At 34.6% G+C, this 21,232-nt stretch overlaps 1 protein-coding gene across 1 annotated transcript in view; it reads right to left on the bottom strand.

The window, feature by feature from the left end:
* RAPGEF6 (Rap guanine nucleotide exchange factor 6) overlaps positions 1-21,232 on the bottom strand; it is a 219,978-nt gene that overhangs the window by 57,273 nt on the left and 141,473 nt on the right. Inside the window, 1 exon segment of the mRNA XM_020991169.2 lies at positions 4,153-4,310. Within this exon segment, the coding sequence (XP_020846828.1) occupies positions 4,153-4,310 (158 nt within the window).

Here is a 21,232-nt window from a genome sequence, read left to right on the forward strand (position 1 = left end):
TAGTTCCCTTGTAACTGACTCCAGTAACTGGTCTGTACAAGTGTTATACTGAGATAGTGGTGAGGCAATGGAATGTTTACATGCACATACTCATGGGTACGCACATGCACACACCAAAATAACAAATCAGGACGAACAATAAGCACGTTTAAGAAGTAGGTTTTATTTATAGCTGATTTACAGAAACTGACCAATATTTAGTTTGAACGAGTTCATATCCAAAAAGAACCTGAAAAAACTGCCTGTTAATTCCAAAGCAATTATAGGGAAATTCTATCGCATTTTCATTCATTCATGGACAATAATGAATTTAATCAAGAAAAAATGCTTTGCTTGAAACAAATATATCAACAATTTTATACATATATATATTAAATTAAATACCAATTCATTCATCTGATTTGCATTAAATACCAATTCCTTAATTATTTCCTGATAAGAGGGTTTATCAAGATATAACTTATATTGGCATATTTGTATGTTTAGACTTATGTTCATACGTGTTCAAATCAAGGAAAACTATTACCAAAACAATCAACTATCCTTTTATTTTTACTTATTTTCTAAGGCAATTATTCATGAAAAATGTATTTTTGTCAATGAATGAAAATGTTTCTTTTTCTTTTTACAGAAATATATATAATTTTCACTAATTTTACTTTTTTTTAACTAGAGAGGAAAGGCTCAATAATCATTACAATAATGATAACTAAGACATAAGGTTTTTATTGAATAAATATTTATGAGAACAGAAGTAAACCCAAGTATAAGAAAAAAAAACTTGCTAAGTATTCTAACCTTCAATATTTATAAGAATATACTGTTTAGGCCACCTGGACAGAAGGAAAGAAAGCATGAGGAGTTTGGGAAATAAGATCACAGGCCTGGCACAGGATTCACAGACTTAGGGACTTGAGATAACATTTCATTCAATCTCTTTATTTTATGGATGAGGAATTGAGTTTAAGTGACTTGCCTAAAGATATCAAGGAGAAAAGCAGAGATTAAAATCCAGGTCCTCTAATTCCAGCATTCTTTCCATTATGTCAAACTTGCCTCATAACACAGAAAGTTCAGGGGCTTTAATTATATAGACATTTGCTAGTATTTTCCCTGTATCCAAAGTACAGAAGCAAATTGCTTGACTCATAAGAATGATTTTATCTTTCAAAAGCTGGTCCAAATAGCCACAACGAAAAAAAAATACTCCTGCTCATGTAGAGGAATTAAAAGGGGAAAAAAAAAAGAGCAAAGAATGGCAATTTATGCTGCTCACCTGGGGAACTGCTGTGGCACATGAATGTAATAGATTATTGTGGCATAAGAAGTAAAGAGATAATTAGAGAGAATCCTGAGTAGCGTAAACTGATACAGAGAAAAATGAGCAGAACCAAGAGCACAATTTGTAGAATGACACAGAATGACACTGAAAAGGTAAATAACTTTGAAGAATTTAAAAGGCCATGACCAACCACATCTCCAGAGGACCTTCTGACAAGAGAAGTGGCAGACCTAGGGTGGGAGTGAAATATCTATATATCTATATATCTATATATAGATATATATATGTGTGTGGTGTGTGTGTGTGTGTATGTGTGTGTGTGTGTGTGTGTGTGTGTGTGTATGTATATATATATATATATATATAACATGCACATATATATATTTTTTTGGATGTGGCCAATGTGGGAATTTGTTGGGGATCAGCTGGGAGTATAGAGATGGGAAAGAGAGAAAATATATCTGAATCGAAAAAAAAATTAAACCAAAATTCTAAAAAATAAAGCAAGCAGTATAAAGCGGAGATTTACAGTTTCATATAAAATCCTCTCTTTAAGTACTGCTGTATATGTGGAAATGCTCTTTTTTTGTTAAGTTCAGAATAAAAAAATATACAAATTGTTTTATACTTTTATGTATCTGGCTGAAGTATAATGAGGGCAAGGACTTCCATTTTTCTCAAGTCAACAAGCATTCATTTAGCACCTACTATGTGCCAAGCACTCTGCTAAGTGCCAAAACTATAAAGAAAGGTAAACAATAGTCTCTGCTGTCAAGGAGCTTACAATTAAACAGGGAAACAACATCCAAGCAAGTACAAACAAGATATAAACTGGATACATTAGAAAGAATTAACAGAAGGAGGGCACTAGCATTAAGGGGAATTGGGAAGGGCTTTTTGGAGAAGGTGGGATTTTAGCTGAGACTTGAATGAAGTCAAGAAAGTTAGGAGGCAGAGATGAGGAGGGAGAGTACTCCAGGCATGAGAGACAGCCAAGAGAAAATGCCTGAAGTCAAGAGATGAAAAGTCTCATTCATGAACAGCAAGGAAGCCACGGTAACTGGATCTCAGAACATGTGGTGGGGGACGAGGCTAGGGGTGGGGTAGGAGTAAGAAGAATGGAAAAGTAGGAAGGGGGCAAGCTGGATTTTAACTTTTTCTACCTCCAAACATTGTACAGTAGGCATTCCTGTTGAAATGAATTGAATTTTAATTCAGTCAATATTTATTAAGCATCTACTTTGTATAAAGCACTATGTCCATTGCTAAAAATGACTGACTCTTCAAAGAGTTTATCTTCCCAATAAGATCTAATTTTAGCAGCATAATAGTAACCTTAACTACTTGGTCCTACAGGTCTATAACAAAAGTAATTATCTTTCTCCCAAAACCTATTCCCAAGTGGATCATTATCTTTTTAATTACCCAGGTTCTCAACCTGGGTTTCATTCTCAATTCCTCACTCTCACCCCACGTTTTCAATAAGCTGAAAATCTCATAATTTCTTTCTCTATAACAACTCTCCCATATGTCACTTTCTGTCTACTTACACAGTTATTACCCTAGTTTAGGGCCTCATTATTCCTAGCTGGACTATTCCAATAGCATCTAAATTGGGCTCATTTCCAAACTTCAATCTATTCCTCTATGAAGCCATCAATGTAATCTGATCTCCACAAACTTCAGGGGCTCCCTATTACCTCAGGAATAAACAAAACAAAACAAAATAATACAAAAAAACTTTCCATTTCATACTTAAAGTTCTTTACAAACCTTTCTACCTCTTCAGTATTCTTACATGCTATTTCCTTCTACACACTCTATGTTCTATCCATAGTCACATACTTGTTACTTCTCACATGACACTCTATCATCTCTCATGCCTTTGCAATGACTGCCCTTCGTGGTTGGAATGCTCTCTCCTATTTCTGTCTCTTTGAGTTCCAGCCTTCCTTCAGGAACCAGCTCAAATGCCACATTGTACGGAAGGCTTTTCCAAGTTCCTGAACCTACTGGTGCCTTCCCATCCAAGGCTATCTTGTATTTACTTTATTTGCATCTTCTTTATGCATATATATGTACATACTCTCTCCACCATTAGAATGCAAGCTCTTTGAGGGCAAGACAGTTTCATTTTTGTCTTTATACTCAATACTTACACAATGCCTGGTATATAATAAATAGCCTCTTAAAAATACCTAACTGATTAGTCAATAATGTTGAGGTATCTAAAGGTGATTAAGTAAGGGGTGAACACAAAACAAATATTGAATAAAGACAGGAATAAATTAGTAAAGAAAATATATTAAATAAAAATACCACCAATGGTATGCACTGAAATCTTAGTTATTACAATAATGACTACAATGCTGTAATTTCCTAACATTTTGAAAGCAACAGAAACTCAAAAGCTTTATATATTTGTGAAATATAAGTAATTTATTTTAAAGGTAAAAAGGTAATTTATCATACACACACACACACACACACTCTGAACTTGTATCTCTCCTGTACATCATGGGATGCATATTTTGTGGCCTTGAAGAAAAAAACTTTCCTTAGATTTCATTCCCACATTCTCTTCCAGGATTAATTAGGCAAAGCCAAATAATTCTGACATCATAACCAACAGCCTTGTCACAATCTTGGACACTTCTACGGGTCTTCTGGGAAGATAACTCAGTCTTGTTCATACAGAATATATCTTCCCTCTTCAATTTCCTCCATGAATTCATAACCCACAGTTTGGAGAACCAGGTTAATATAAATCTATCATTAGTTTGATAGTTCCTGTACAATTCAGCTATATATTTTCTCCCAAATACAATATTCAATTAATTGACCTTAAATAAAATGAGCAGAATACTTACCTGTTGGATTAGAAAAATCCAACATGCTAGTTGTAGGCTGCAGGAGATCAGGGCTACTTGAGGAAAGAGTTCCAGGAATAGGCATTATAGCTAGACTATGCCTACACTGCCTTGTTCCAAGGACACTGTCATCTTGTGACTGGCTCACATTGCCATCACTGCCAAAAAAAAAAAAAGCTTCACATATTATCCATATTTCAAGGAATTTAACAGTAAACATAACTTTTACTCTATATGTAGACTGAAGATGAATACTAATCAGTTCAAGACAGTAACGCTTAAAAATTAATTGTGATACCAAGGGGATTACAAGGAAAGGGAAAAAGGCAATCTTGTTATTATAACAGCAGTATCAAGGGGTATTTTTGTCAGGACTAAACTAAAACAACTCAACTCATACACAAAAAGAGAAATAACAATATCCAATTTGTACCTCTTTTTTGTTTTTAAGAAGGTATAACCAAATATTTTTCAGTTTTAACATGTTAACAATAAACTTATAAAGGTGGTGGTAGAGAATGAAACAGAGAGGAAGAAAAAGAGAGGAAGAAAATAAGAAAAGTCACCATATTAAAATTATCTAATATGTGAGAATTTAAGTATATGTAAAGCATGTGATGTATTCTGAGGACTCAAGATAAGTACAGACGAATTACCTGAATGTGTTTCATATCAGCAGAAAGCAATGATATCATAGACATTTTCACAAAAAAGAAACTACATGTTATTTTTTTCTCTGTATTTCCAGATTCAGAAGAGTGTCTTAAACATTTCTTTTTGACCAGACACAATTTCTTTGTTATAAGGAAGAACCAAGAGAGAAATTTCTCCTTTACCTTCCCTACAGCTTATCTGCCTACATACCTAGGGGTATGAGAGCTCAAACAGAACAAAACATAAGTCAGAATGTATCACAGATAGGACTTCAACTCAGGTCTTCTTGAATCCAAGGCCACTACTCATAATTCCTCACATACTGCACACATACTAGGTACTAGTGTTGGTGAATTTAACTGATTGCAGGGTTACCAACTAGAATACCAAAAGCTACATAATTTAGTCTTTTTCTACTTTGCCATGATACAGAAGATTTTACTCAAGGAAAGAATCTGGGCCAGCCCCTTTTACATGACCTGATATCTGTATGCATTATGATACAGTGGAAGGAGAGGAGTGGAATTCAAATCTTACCTGCCTAAATACTTATCTGCCATTTGACCACCTGCAAGTCACTGAACTTCTTAGACTCTTTTCCTCTTTAGTAAAACAGGACAGTGGGAGATCTTAGACCTGTGATGTCACTGGTATACAGAATTCCTGAATGAGGAAAGTCCTTCTACCAATACAAGGTCAACACCTTCTCTGAAATAAGTATCTTTGATGAAGCTGCCTCCAACACTGAGAGGGTGGGTGATTTTTCCAGGGCCATAGTCAGAATGGATTAGAGGGAGGATTTGAACCCATGAATCATCCTGGCTTTGAAGACAGCTCTCTATCCATGATGCCACCCTGTCTATCTAAAATACAGACAATAATTACAAGACAAAAAAAGTGGGAGCATCATTGCCCGACCATATCTAGATTATTATGCTTTAGTTCTAGGTACCATTTTTTAGGAGCAAATGAACAACTTACAGAGCATTCCACAGAGATGGAAACCACACCATCCCAAGAATGAGTAAAAGAACTCCAGGACTAATTGGCCTGATGGAAAGAGTTAGTATAACTATTTTCAAGTGTTTGAAGCAGGGATTTGAAGAAGGGATTAGATTTACTTTGCTTGGTCAAATAGGTAGAACTGGCAACAATGGGTTAAATGTAAGCCAAAATGGCCTAAAAATGAGAGCCAGGAATAAATAGAATGGTCTTTGAAGTGAGTGCTATCCATGATCTACAGGCTTGGAGACCTGTTTATGACTGACTAACTAGGCCTAAGGGCCTTGCTAGGATATGTGGCATAATTATATATTCAAGGCCCAATTGCAGCCAACAGTCCTATGTTCATTAACATAGAGAACATGAAGGAGAATATAAGTATCATCATGATAAAATATTGTTTTTTAAAAGATACACAGTTCACTCATGTTTCAAATTAGGAAATAAATCCCTCCTTGCTTCACTAACTGGCCAAAGCACTAAAGCATACCTTTAGTGACATAAAGAACCTCATGTAAGACATTACCAAGAAGTACAGCTCTTTAGAACTAACAGACACCTCACTGAAGGCTGCTGTTGCTACCAAGTTAAGAATATCCCATGGGGAACTGAGGGTGCTGGAAAGTTGCACTCATCAATGTATTGTGTATCTTCATTAAATGTTTGCATGTATTCCTACTGTTATTATCTGGTAAAAGGTTTGGGGGGAAGTTGACTGACTCAATCTCACCAAATCCTAACCTGTACTTGGGACCAGGGTACAGTCAGCCCAAAAAAGGGTCCTTATTTGAGGTTCTTTCCCATCAATGGGACTTTGATTTCAATCAAATTCTGAATATTTGTAGGAGATATTGTAAGAGGGAATTCCTATTTAGGTTCCAATCAAACTAGATGGACTCTGAGGTCCCTTTAATTCTGCAATTAGATACACAATCCATGCCATGAGATGAATGAAATTATATTCAAGTGGCAAAGCATCCATGCTTGTTAGAAAGCTGTGCTGTTATGTCCACTCCAAAAAGAATTAGGTCATTTCTTACCCAAAAAGTCTCCTGAAAAGGGGATGCAGGAATAAAAACAAGACATTGTTGAACAATACACAATTTTCTAATACTAAATTTACTTTGAATAACAAATATGTTTAAAAAGAGAAAGAGGTCAACAAAGGTATGACTGAAAATAAAAGACCAACATTGTAAACACGGAAAGGCAATTATTTTGACAACTAATGAGGTAATAAGAAAAAAAGAGTCCTCGCTAAATTTAAGGTAGCATACTCTCAGAACACTAAAACATATTACTCTGAGTAATTAAAATTTACAAATTTGTACGATTTTTGTAATTGTTAAACATGGCAATAGGAAACAAAGGATTACTTTATAGAGCTGAAAAAAATAATGAAATTTAGCAAGAGGAACAAAAGGTCAAGATTATGAAGAAAAATATCAAAAACAAATGGGAAGGAGGCAAGGTCTAGCAACATCAAATCACAAAACAGTAATCATCAAAACAATTTAATGCTGATTAAAAAATAGAGGGATTCATCAGTGAAACATATTAAGTATACAACATACCTAAGCAAAGGAACCTAGCAGCCTGATATTTGATAATCCCAAAGACCATAGCTACTAGTGTAAGCATTCATTGTCTGACATAAATTACTGGGAAAACTGGAAACTGGACAGCTGTCAGGTAGAATATAGGTTTAGACCAATGCCTTATACCATATGCCAATATAAGCTCCAAATGGGTATGTTACTTACACACACACACACACATACACACACACACACACACACACACACACACACACAAGTAATCATATCATAAACTAATTAGAAGGCTAAAATAAATTACTTCGCAGATCTATTGATAGGGAAAGAGTTCATGACCAAACAAGACACAAAGAAGATTCATAAAAGACAAAACGTACAATATTAATTAAATAAAATTTAAAAGATTTTGCACAAATGAATCCAATATATTTAAGGCAGGGTGTTCCAGAAGTCTTTGTGAAGTTTTAAGCACTACACACACACACACACACACACACACACACACAGAGCTTTTTAAAAACCATATACATGAAAAGTCATTCCTCAACTGACAAATGGTCAAAGAATACGTACAAGCAATTTTCAGATGAAGAAATCAAAGCTATCTACAGCCATATTTTAAAAAATGTCCCAAATAACTACTGATTAGAGAAATGAAAATTGAAACAACTCTGAGGTACCACCTCATACCTAACTGGCTAATATAACAGAAAAGGAAAATGATCAATGTTGGAGTAGATGTGAGAAAACTGGGACACTAATTCATTCTTGGTGGAGCTGTGAATTGATTCAACCATTCTGGATAGCAATTTGGAGCTATGCCCAAAGGGCAATCAAACTGTGCATATACCGTTTGATCCACTACCAGGTCTATATCCCAAAGAGATCATAAAAAAAGGGAAAAGCGTACAAAAATATTTATAGCAGCTCATTTTGTGGTGCCAAAAAAAAAATGGAAACTGAGGGGGATCAAATGGGGAATAGCTGAACAAGCTGTAGTAAATGAATGTAATGGAATACTACAGTGCAATAAAAAATGATGAACAGGCAGATTTCAGAAAAACCTGGAAGGACTTGCATGAACTAAAGCAATACGAAGTGAGCAGAACCAGGAAACACTGTACACAGTAAAAGCAATATTGTATGATGAAGAACTGTGACTTAGCTATTCTCAGCAATACAATGATCTAAGACAATTCCAAAGGACTCATGAGGAAAAATGCTATCTACCTCCAGAGAAAGAAATGATGGAGTCTGAATCTAGATCAAAGCATACTTTTTTTAACTTTATACTTCCTGGTGTTTTGATTCAAAACATGATTAATATTGAAACATGTTTTCCATGACTGCACATGTATAACCTATATTGAATTGCTTGCCTTCTCAATGGGTGGGGGAGAACTACATGGGGGGAAGGCAGGTGGGAGAGAATTTGGAACTCAAAATTTGAAGAAGAAAAAAAAAGTTAAAAAATTGTACACATAATCAGAAAATACTTTTTAATCAAAATTATATATGTATATGTATGTATACATACACACATATAATAAATATACCCACATGTACCTACAGATATGGAACAGATCCACATGTATAAGAATAAAAGCCATTCTCCAATTTATAAATGGCCATAGGCTATGAACAGGCAATTCTCAAACAAAGAAATTCAAGCTATTTATAGAATTATGAAAAATACTCAAATTACAAATAATTAGAGAAATGCAAATTAAACTTGAGGTCCTACCTCATAGCTATCAGATCTGTCAAAATTGAGAAAAAAAGGAAAATGATAAATGTTGGAGGGGCTTTGGAAAAACAGGCACATTGATGCACTGTTGATGGAGCTGTTGTAATCTGGTAATTCCAGCCATTCTGGAAAGCAATTTGGAATTGTGCTCAGGTAAGTTACTAAACTGTGCAGACCCTTTAGCCCAGCAACGTAACTACTACTACTACTATAGCCCAAAGAGATAAAAGAAAGAACAGGACCAACATTTACAAAAATATTAACAGCAGCTCCTTTTGTGGTAGGAAAGAACTGGAAACTAGAGTTACAAATCAACGGGGAAATGTCTGAATAAATTATGTAGTATATTAATATAATAGAATAATACTGTATGCAGAAAAGCTATAAGAAAAGATGAAAGAAATGGTTTCAGAGAAGCCTGAAAAAAATTATAAACTGTTGCAGATTAAAATGAACAGAACTAGGAGAGTAATTATATTACAGCATCAATGCTGTAAAAATGAACAATTCTGAACTTACAAACTCTGATCAAACATGATTCCAGAGGGCCAATGATAAAGAATGCTACCATCTCTTCTGACAGACAGATGAATTAATGATATGGAAAATGAGACACAGTTTTTGGACACTGCCAATATGGATTTTCAATTTTTCTATACCTGTTAGAAAGTTTGGGTTTTTTTACCCCTCTTTAGAATTAGGGAGGTAGGAGGGAGAAAAAAAAATGCTTGACCACTGAAAAATAAACAATTTCAGTAAAAAAAAAAAAGAGAGAGAAAAAAAGTTTTTCTTCTGATCAACAGAAGAGTGATATCAATCTCTTATTTTCAATACCCTCCCCCTCCCAGTTAGAGTAAGTGCATTCTTATGAGCAGGCACACCCCACTGGGCTGAGGTCAGATATTTGAAGGAATACATCTTATACGGTTAAGATTATAGATAAGGATTATAGAAGATAAAAACAAAAGTCCAACACACTCACTTTACAACTAAGGAAACTAAAACCAACACACATTTTAAAAAAAAGGAAATTGGGACTCTCTAAAGTGAAATATCTTGTCTAAGATTACATAGGAAAAAACAAGGATTTAAATACATGTTTTTTTTCTCTAAAGTACTGCTGCTTTCATAGGAAAGCCACCTGGTTGCTGGAAAAAAAGCTGTATTTGAGACAAAAGGTAGGAATTATTTTTGATAGATGTCTATATTCATTAGTGAATTAACTGTTCTTTTTAGAAAACATTTATTAGTTAGTACAATTTATACTAGATTTGTATTTTTTACTGCACTGAAAATTTCCTCTGTTTTCTTTGGCTAAGTTTCCAGTAATCTGCCTTTCACAAGCCAAACTATACTATTTATTTAGTGGGATTCAGCTTTTTAGGCACTGATTGTTCAGTACCTAAAAGAAAAGAAACAGAAGAACTCAAGCATATTTCCCCTTCATCAAGCAACTGAGGTAATACTAGATGTGGGGAGATCAAATAGGAAACTGGTGCAATAGTCCAAATTAAGAGTAATAAAAGCTGAGAATAAGGGTTGGTCACAGGAATGACAAGGAACTGAATACAAAACTAACAAGACTTGGTAATGTCAAGTCTCAAGGATGTTCAGTCAAGGGGAAAAAAAGACTCAGGGGGGACATGATAGCTGTCATAAAGCATTAGAAGACTTGAAGGTGGATTCGATGAATTGTTTCACCCCAGAGGGCAGAGACAGGAACAATGGAGAGAAGTGGCAGAGAGGCAAATTTAGCCTTGATAACAGGAAAAATTTCCTACCAGAGCTATCCAAAACTTGGATAGAATGACTTGGAAAGTAATGGTTTTCCCGCACACTGGAGGTCTGCAAAAGGAGACTAGATAGCCACTTATCAGATATGTTAAAGTTGAGAGTTCTTCTAGGTAAAATGGACTCTGAGGTCTCTTCCAATTCTTTGATGACTGATTCTGTGAATAACTGGATGAGGGAGCCAAAAAAAGATTTAGATCTCAAGTATATAGGATAACAATGGTGACATTTAACAAAAATAGTTACAGAAAAGTAATTTTGGAATGGTAAATTAGTTTAGTTTTAAATATGAGTGACTTGAAGTAGAGATACCCCACAAGCAGTCTGAAGCACAGAAATGGAATGCAGGGTGGAAATATAGAACTAAGAATCATCCATGTAACTGTGATAATTAAAACCACATAGGGTCAAGAGGTCAAGAATAAAGCACTAAAAAAAATAGACTCGGGAAAGAACCTTGAGAATACCCATATGAAGGGGACAGGAGAAGAAAGATAAACCAAGAGAAACAGAAAAAGAACCCAAGGCATGGGCAGAAAAAATGAGGATACTTTAGAATTTTAAGAATAAAGGGTCAATATAGAGTATCAAATGTTGCAGAAATAATAAGGAATGAGAAAAGGACCTGGTGATTAAGTCAGTCATGACTTTTCATTTTATGTTTTTTTAAAGTATTCATTTTAAAAAGTATGATCCTTGTGTTATATTGCTATAATCTCCTTGATAATAATTTATTTTAAATAATTATACACATATTTAAGTCAATATTCATTAGGGAAACTGGACTATAGTTTTCTTTCTCTGTTTTTGCTCTCCCTAGTTTAGTTATCAAAAGTATATTTGGCTCATATAAGCAAGATGGTGGGTGAGACTTCACCTATTTTTTCAAATTCTCTCCCTTTCTCCCTTCTCCTCACCCATCTACTGAAAAGGCAATCAATATGCTATTCATAACACATAGGAAGTCATACAAAACAAATTCCCATATTAGCCATTTTACCAAAAAAGAAAAAAAAAGGGCAAGAAAAATAAAGTGGAAAAAAGTTGCTTCACTTCACACTCAGAAGTCATCAGTTCTCTCTCTGGAGTTGTACATCATTTATAAGTTCTCTGGAATCATCACTGATCATTACATTTATTTGAGTAACTAAGTCTTTCACAGTTTATCACTGTTACAGTATTGTTGTTACTGCATACAATGTTCTCCTGGTTCTGCCCCTTTCACTTTATATCAGCTCATATGAGTCTTCCAAGGAAGGTAGTGGGGTTTTTTTTTGTTGTTGTTAAACCATTCTCCTTGTCATTTCTTATAGTACAATAGTATTCCATCACAGACATAGACCACAACTTGTCCAAATTTATGGGCATGCCCTCAATTTCCAATTCTTTGCCACTATAAAAAGAACTGATATAAATATTTTTGTCCATATAGGTCCTTTTTCCTTTTTCTTCAATCTCTTTGGGATATCCTCATATTTATATTGCCAAGTCAGAAGGTATGTACAGTTTGAGCATACTTCCAAATTATTCACCAGAATGGTTGGACTAGTTCAAAATTTCACCACAGTGTATTAGTGTACCAGTTTTTTTTTCCAAATCTCCTCCAATATTTATCATTTTCCTTTTCTGTCAGGTTAGACAATCACATAGTGTGAAGTGGTACCTCAGAGTTGTTTTAATTTGCATTTCTCTAAAGAATAGTGACTTAGAACTTTTTTTATATGACTATTGACAGCTTCTATTTCTTCTGAAAACTGCTTCCTCATATCCTCTTATTTTTAGAAATTTGACAGTTCCCTATATATTTGAGAAACAAAGCTTTTATCAGAGAAACTTCCTATAAAGATTTTTTCACCAATTTCCTGCTTTCCTTCTAAATTTTGGCTGCACTGGTTTTGTTTCTGCAAATACTTTTAATTTTATGTAATCATTTATTCATATTGCCTCTCTCATGATCCTCTTTATCTTTTGGTCATAAATTCTCCCTTTATCCATAGATCTGAATTATTTTCCATGCTCCCATATGTTACTTATATTACCTTCTATGTCTAAATTATATGACCATTTTGAGCTTACCTTGGTATATGATGTGAGTTGTTGGCCTCTATCCCTAGTTTCTGCCTACTTCCCAGTTTCCTAGCAGTTTTTGTCAAATAGTGAGTCTTTCCCCAAAAGCTTGGATCACTAGGTTTATCAAACACTAGACTACTATGGTTATTTCCTCTGCATATAAAATATCTAATTTTTCCACTAATCCACTACTCTATTTCTTAGGCAGTATCAGCCTTTTTGCTGCTTACCACTTTGTAATATAGTTTGAAATCTGATACTATTAAAGCCACCTTCCTTCAATTTTTTTTCATTGATTCCTTTGATATTCTTGACTTTTTGTTCTTCCAGATGAATTCTGTGTTTATTTTTTCTAGCTCTATAAAATAATTCTTTGGTAGTTTCAATGGCATGGTACTGAATAAATTAATTTTCACAGAAGAGTCATTTTATTATGGCCTACCCATGAGCAATTAATGTTACTCCAATTGGTTAGATCTGTCTTGATTTGTGTTAAGAATGTTTTGTAATTATGTTCATTCAGTTCCTATATGTGCCTTGGCAGGTAAACTCCCAAGTACTTTCTACCATCTGCTGTTATTTTAAATGGAATTTTTTTCTATCTCTTCCTACTGGATTTTGTTAGTAATATACAGAAATGCTGATGCTTTATGTGAGCTTATTTTATATCCTTCAACTTTGCTAGCGTTATTGTGTTAACAAGTTTAATTGACTCTCTAGGGTTCTCTAAGGATTCCATCATATTGTCTGCACACAGTGATAGTTTTGTTTTGTCATTGCCTATTCTAATTCCTTCCACTTCTTTTTCTCCTCTAGTATTTTTAGGACAATATCAAATAATACTGGTGATAACAGATAAACTTGCTTCATCCCTGATCTTAACGATAAGGTTTCAAGTTTATCTCTATTACAGATAATGCTTGTGGATGGTTTTAAAATATTTAAATAGATACTACTCATGATTTTAAGAAAAGCTCCATTCGTTCCTAAGCTTTCTACTGTTAACAGGAATGAGTGTGGTATTTTGTTAAAAGTTTTTTCTGTATCTATTGCGACAATCATATGATTTTTGTTGTTTTTGTTGTTGTTATGGTCCATTATGCTGATAGTTTTCCTAACATTGAGCCAGCCTTGCATTCCTGGTATAAATCTCACCTGGCCACAGTATATATGATACTTGTGATACAATGCTAGAATCTCCTTGATAATAATTTATTTTAAATAATTATATACACATATTTAAATCAATATTTATTAGGGAAATTGGACTATAGTTTCCTTTCTCTGTTTCTGCTCTCTCCCTGGTTTGGTTATCAAAAGCATATTTGGTTCAAATAAGGTAGATGATGGGTGGGACTACTTCTTTACCTATTTTTCAAATATTTTACATAGTACTGGAAAATTAATTGTTCTTTAAATGTTTGGTGGAATTCACTTGTAAACCCATCTCCAACTTTTTTTTTTCCCTTGGGAAGATCATTCATGGCAGATTCAATTTCTTTGTCTAAAATAGAGCTATCTAAATATTCTATTTATTTTTCTGTTAATCTGGGCAGTTTAAATTTTTGTAAATATTCACCCATTTTACATACATGGTCAGTTTTATTGGCAAAGGGCAAAATAGCTCCAAATACTTGCTGTAATTTCATCTACAATGGCATTGCATTTTCCCAATTTTTTAAATTACAATTAATCAATGCCTTGTCTATTGTATTGGCTTTTTTATAAGACCAGATCATACTTTTATTTATTAGTTCAATAATTTTTTTTAACTTTTACTTTATTAATCTCTCCTTTGATTTTCAGGATCTCTATTTTGGTGTTTATTAAAGAATTTTTCATTTATTCTTTTTCTAGTTTTAAGTTGCATGCCCAAGTCACTGACTGACTCTTTTTTCTTTTATTGATGTACACATTTAAAAATATAAATTTTCCCTTAAGTACCACTTCAGCTGCATTCCACAAATCTTGGTTTTCTATCTCATTACTGGCATTGTCTTTAATGAAATTATTGATTGTTTCTATGATTTGCTCTTTGACCCATTCATTCTTTAGGATTACATATTTAGTTTCCAATTAATTTTTAATCTATGCTTCCAAAGCCCTTTATTGCATGTAATTTTTATTGCATTAGGGTCTGAAAAGGGTATATTTAATAATTATGCTATTCCACATTTGCTTGTGATATTTTTAATATCCTAATTTATGTCCAATTTTTGTATTCTGCCATGTATAGCTGAGAAATAAGTAATACTCCTTCGTATTCCCATTCATTTTCTCAAGGTCTGTCATATCTAACCTTTCTAATATTCTATTAATGTCCTTAACTTCTTATTTATTTAATGGTTAGATTTATCTACCTCAAGAGGGGTAAATTGAGGTCTCCCACTAGTATAATTTTATTGCCTATTTTCTCCTTTAACACATTGAACTTTTCTGTAAGAATGTGACTGCTATGTCATTTGATGCATATGTTTAGTATTGGTATTACTTCATTGCCTGTGGTACCTTTCAGCAAAATGTAGTTTCCTTGATTGATTAATGCTTATCTATTTTTACTTTTGCTTTGTCTAAGATCATAACTGCTGCCTCTGACTTTTTTTTTTAACTTCAGGTGATGCATAACAGATTTTACTCCAGGCCCTTGTTTTAACTCTGTCTTTCCATTTCAAATGCGTTTCTTCTAAACAACATGTTGGATTCTGGTTTCTAATCCATTCTGTTATTTCTGTTGTATGGGTGAATTTGGCCCATTCACATTCAGTGTTACAATAATAGTGCATTTCCCTCCATCCTATTTCCTTCTATTTCTTCTTCTTTTTTTTCATTCTGGCCCTACTATACAAAGTCTGTTTTGCTTCTGACCTCTAGCCTCTCTTAATCTGCCTGTCCTCTATGACCCTTCTCCCACTTTCTCTTAGTCCCTTCCTACATCCATGTTGGATAAGACAGATTCCTATGCTCAACTGAATATGAATACATATTCTTCCCTCTTTAAACAAGTTCAGATGAGAGAGGTTCAAGCATTGCCTACTCATCTTCACTGCACATCTTGTTTACAGGAGATAAGTTTTCCCATTCTACTTCTCTCTTCCCCCTTCTCCAAGTACATCCCTTTTTCTCACCCTTTCATTCTTTTTGTGAGATCATCTCAACAACTCACACCCCTATCTTTTGTCAATGTAACCTCCTTCTAACTATCCTAATAATGATAAATTTATCAGGACTTTCATCTTCTCAATAACATAGGAATGTAAAAAGTTCAACTTTAGTAAGTCCCTTATTATTTCTTTCTCATGTTTACCCTTTTATGCTTCTCTTGAGTCTTGTGTTTGACTATCAAAATTTCTATTCAGCTCTGGTCTTTATACCAAGATTATTTGAAAGTTCTCTATTTCATTAAATGGCCATCCCATTTTCCCCACCCCTAGTAAAAGCAGACTGAGTTTTGTTGGATAGGTTATTCTTTGTTGTGATCGTAGCTTCTTGGCCTTCCGCAATATCATACTCCAAGTCCTGTGTTCCTTTAACACAGAAGCTGCTAAATCTTGTGTGAACCTGTTGCTCCACAATATTTGAATGGTTTCTTTCTGGCTACTTGCAACAGTTCCCCCTTGACCTGAGAGCTCTGCAATTTGGCTATAATATTCTTGGGAGTTTTTATTTCAGAATCTCTTTCAGGGGGTGATTGGTAAATTCTTTGAATTTTTATTTTGTCCTGTGGTTCTAAAATATCTTGGCAATTTTTCTTGATGGTTTTTTGAAATATGATGCCCAAGATCTTTTTCTGATCATGGCTTTCAATTAGTCCAATAATTCTTACGTTATTTTTCCTAGATCTATTTTCCAGGTCAGTTTTACTTTTTTTGGATGCAATATTTCACATTTTCTTTTCTTTTTTTCATTCTTTTGATTCTGTTTTATTGTTTCATGATGTCTCATAGAGTCATTAGATTCCCCTTGCCCAATTCCAATTTTTAAGGAATAATTTTTTTAATGAGCTTTTTTTTTAAACCTCTTTTTCTGTTTTGGCCAATTCTGCTTTGTAAGCAGTTACTTTATCTGGTATTTTTTGTGCCTCTTTAACTAAGTTGTAAATTCTCACTTCATAATTTTCTTCCATTGCTCTCATTTCTTTCCTCAATTTTTCCTCTGCCATTCTTATTTAATTAAAAAAAATTTTTTTTGCTCTTTTTAAAAAAAACTCTTTCTACTCTCCTAGAAATTCTTGGCTTGTCTCTAATCTGTATGTTTCTTTGAGTCTTTGCTTGTGGATGTTTTCATATCATTGTCATCTTCTGACTTTGTGTCTTGAGCTTCCCTGTCACCAGAGCAGCTTTTTGTGGTTTTCTGTTGTATGCTCATTTTCTCAGCTTCTTTTTTGACTTTGAACTTTATGTTAGGACTGGGCTCTGCTCACCTCTCAGGGTGAATGTGGTGGTAGTGGTGGTGATGATGATAGAGCGTGGGGGGGTGGGGGGAGAGCAATCACTGTCCCAAGCTTCAGGCTTTTTTTTGCCCTGTTGTTTCTGCAGTTAGTTCTGAGGTATGTAAGTTTTTGGTTTTCCAAGGTGGTGTGATCTAGAGAGAGGTAAGGTCACTGCTCTCCTAATCTGCATTCTGGTCCTTACCTAGGCAGTACCCCTGCTCCCAAGTCCATAGGTAATAGTGTTCTCTTAACTGCTACCAGGAACTAAGGTCCTTATACTCTCTACTGAGTTAACTGCCAAGCAGCTCCTGGTCCTGAGCCCACTGCCCATACAGGGGTCACTTATAATCTCTTTTTCACCCTTTGTCTAATCCCTTACCATCTCTGGACGGTGAGAGCTCATAGAACTACTGCTGTTGCTGCTGCCCCCAAAGACTCCCAGGTTCACAACTGATGTTGCTGCCAAGTGGTGGTCCAGGTCAGAGTGTCACAGACCTCTCCTTTCAACCTCCTAAGCTGCCTTGTGCTTCAAAAAATGCCTCACTCTGACCTTTTGCTGGCTATGGAGCTCTAGAATTCAATTTGACATGTTATTTTAAAGTAGTTTGGAGGAGAATATTGGGAGAGTTCAGCTGGAATGTTCCCTGTACCCTGCCAACATGGTTCTACTCATCATTCATGACTTTTCAAAAGATAACTTCAATGAAATGGTGAAAGCAGAACCAAAAATACAAATAAGTGGGATGTGAAAAGATACAGACAGTGAATGTGAACTCCTCTTTGAAAGAAGTTTGTCAACAAAAGGAAAATAGGGCTAATGTGAGAGAACATAAGGATTTGGGATTATGGAGACATGAGCATATTTATAGGCAAGTCAGTGGTTATTAAGAGATTGAAGATACAAGGAAAAATAAAGGTTAACTGATATATCAACATCTAGAAAAATTTAGAAGGGATGGGATAAGGAATATATACACATACACATACACACACACACACACACACACACACACACACACACACACGGCTGAAAAGGAGAAGAGACATATTTTCCTCTAAAACATAAGTAGAAAGAGAGTAAATTCAGAAAAAAAAATTAGAAGAAAGAAATTATATGGTAATCAGTTCCACTTTATCTCTAAATCTTTAAGCCTTGAAATCTGATTTATATACACAAGCAACATTTATATTACGATTTCAGCACAACCTAAAGATTTCTACGCCTAGTCAAGTATGGTAGAATGAAATTTTTTTCAAGTAGTTTTATTTCAACTATAAATACAGAAGCTTACTGAAATTAACTCCATTCTAAGGGATCAAAAGATCAAGCCTGGTAAATCAGCACTACAACTGGAGCGAAGGGGAAGGGAGAGGAGACAAACAGGGAAAGGCTGAACACATAACATTTGCCAGAAACTAATTTCTCTTGGTGATTCTCAGAAATTTCAAGGACATTATCCAATACTATTTAGCACAACAAATATTTTACTAAGTATATATATGTCCATTATACTAGGGATATAAACATTAGGGGGGAAAGTGGTTCCTGCCCTCAAATAGCTTACAGTATAGTGAGGACATACCAGATGTATAAATAAGCAAGTATAAAGTTAGCAGAAGGGAAAGATCACTGATAACTGTGGGGTTCAGTAAAGTCTTTCTATGAGTAGTGGCACCTGAGCTGAGCCTTAGAAGTGAGAAGGGAAATTAATCTACAAATAGAGGACAGACTACGCAAAAGACACTGGGATAAGAAATGGTATATTTAATAGCTATTGTGTCTTTCAGACATAAGAAAAAAAGAGGCCTAAGGCTTATACATAGAAGGCTCACAGATAAATAGCATAAATACTTTCTTCCAGCAGTGTTAGAGAGAGAGAGAATATAATTATTTACTCTACCCTAACAGTCAAGAACTATTGGTGGCTGAGCTATGAATCAGTTGTAGAAATCAGCTGTGTATAGTCAGACCACAGATTGAGCCAAGTCAAAGTTAACATCAAATCAGAAGGACAAACGTGAAACTGGAAACACCTGAACCAGAAACAACTGCCACATCTTCAATCTGACCTATTCCAATTACAATCAATGACAACAAAAATAGGAAATGAAAAAAAGTATAGATATTGACCTTGAGGACCTTAATTTCCTTCAAAAATTTTAGTAAAGGAATTATAATAATGGGAAAGTCAAAGATACCAAAAACCACACTGTCCAGTAAATACCATTCCAAGAAGCCATAAGTAACAGTGATTTAAAACACAAACTAAATTCTAAAATACTAGAGAAAAAGAACAGTGAAAGGTGATACATTTCTTAAAAGCCAAAAGCAATGGAAGTAAAAATAAGTCTAAAAAGGGGGCAAAGTAGGGAAAAATCATGGACGGTATCGCTACTGAAAAAGATAATCAAGGGGATACCAATAATATCCCACCCACATGCCCACCTTACTATCTCAACAAAATCTTTATGAGAATTCTCCATGTACAAGCTAGGGGTATTTTTGATGAAAATATTAAATGAGATTAGGCATACTTTCAAAGATGGTATTCTACAATTACTTAAAACTTCAAAAATCAGATATGTGGTTTAAAGGCACAGAAAATACAAGATTCTTACTGTATTTCTTGTTTGATCTCACTGTATTTATTGTTTGCTAACTATATAAATACATTTGATTCAGTAGATTAAAAGGTCTTACAAGCATTCAACAATGTCTCTCATACATATATTAAGATTACACATATTTACAGATAAATGCAACAAGCTAAATTTCATTCAACAAGCCTCTTGACTAATATTAAGCAGACTATATAAAAAGGAGACCTACGTCCACTAAGGTATTTCCTATTGTCATGATGAGCGTCCTATTCTGGGTACAAATTGAAGAGATTCTTTATAGCTGTTGAGGTCCTACAGATACCTTTTTCCAAGGATGCTACAGTGCTGATAACATCAAGACCTAGAACATTGCAGAGCCACCTCAATGATATACATAATGAATAAATAAAGAAATCAGTCTACCAATCCATTCAGTTAAAACTAAAGAGAAATGTTTGTTGTCCAGACTGTGACAAGCGGTTCTATGGCCAGCCCGTGGATTTAGTACACCAAGGCTAGGCATTATAGCTGGGCATCAAATTGAATCATATCAATTAATCTAACAGCTGGAAAACATTAATGCAGCTGTTACTATAATGCTTGGCACTGTGCTAAAGTAATGGGCAAAAAGTTTCTGCCCTCAAAGAGCTTTGAGGTAGACAACATGTATATAAATACTAATATGCAAGATATATGTTGCATAGATAGAAAATACACTTAGAAGGGAAGACTCCAGCCGCTAGGGGACCCAAGAGAGACTTCTTGCAAAAAGCGACATTAGAGATGAGTGCTGAAAAAGACAAATTCTAAGAGGTGGAAGTGAGGTAGGAGAGCATTTCAGGGACGAACTGGAGCAAAAAAACCACGATGATGGGAGTTTGAGTGTTGTGTGTGTACATGGTAGGCAATAAAGCGTAAGAAGGTAAGAAGTTAAAAGTAAGTAGACTGAAAAGAGCTTTACATGCCAAAGAAAGGTCTTTACATCTGATACTGGAAGCATAATGGGGAGCTTCTAGAGTTTTGTGCATTGGGGAAAAGGAGAAGTGACAGTCAGACTTTGGTGGCTTTGTGAAGAATCATTTGGTGATATATTATATGAAAATACTTTAGAAGCTTTGTGAAGGAGGACTGAAACGGGGATAGACTTGAGGGAGGTGGACTAATTAGAAGGCTATTGCAAATAGTCCAGATAAGATGTGATGATGATTTAAACTGGGGTGGTGGTAACTT

Source organism: Phascolarctos cinereus, unplaced genomic scaffold, assembly GCF_003287225.1.
Source record: "Phascolarctos cinereus isolate Bilbo 61053 unplaced genomic scaffold, phaCin_HiC Scaffold_2;HRSCAF=192, whole genome shotgun sequence".
Classification (NCBI taxonomy): Eukaryota; Metazoa; Chordata; class Mammalia; order Diprotodontia; family Phascolarctidae; genus Phascolarctos; species Phascolarctos cinereus.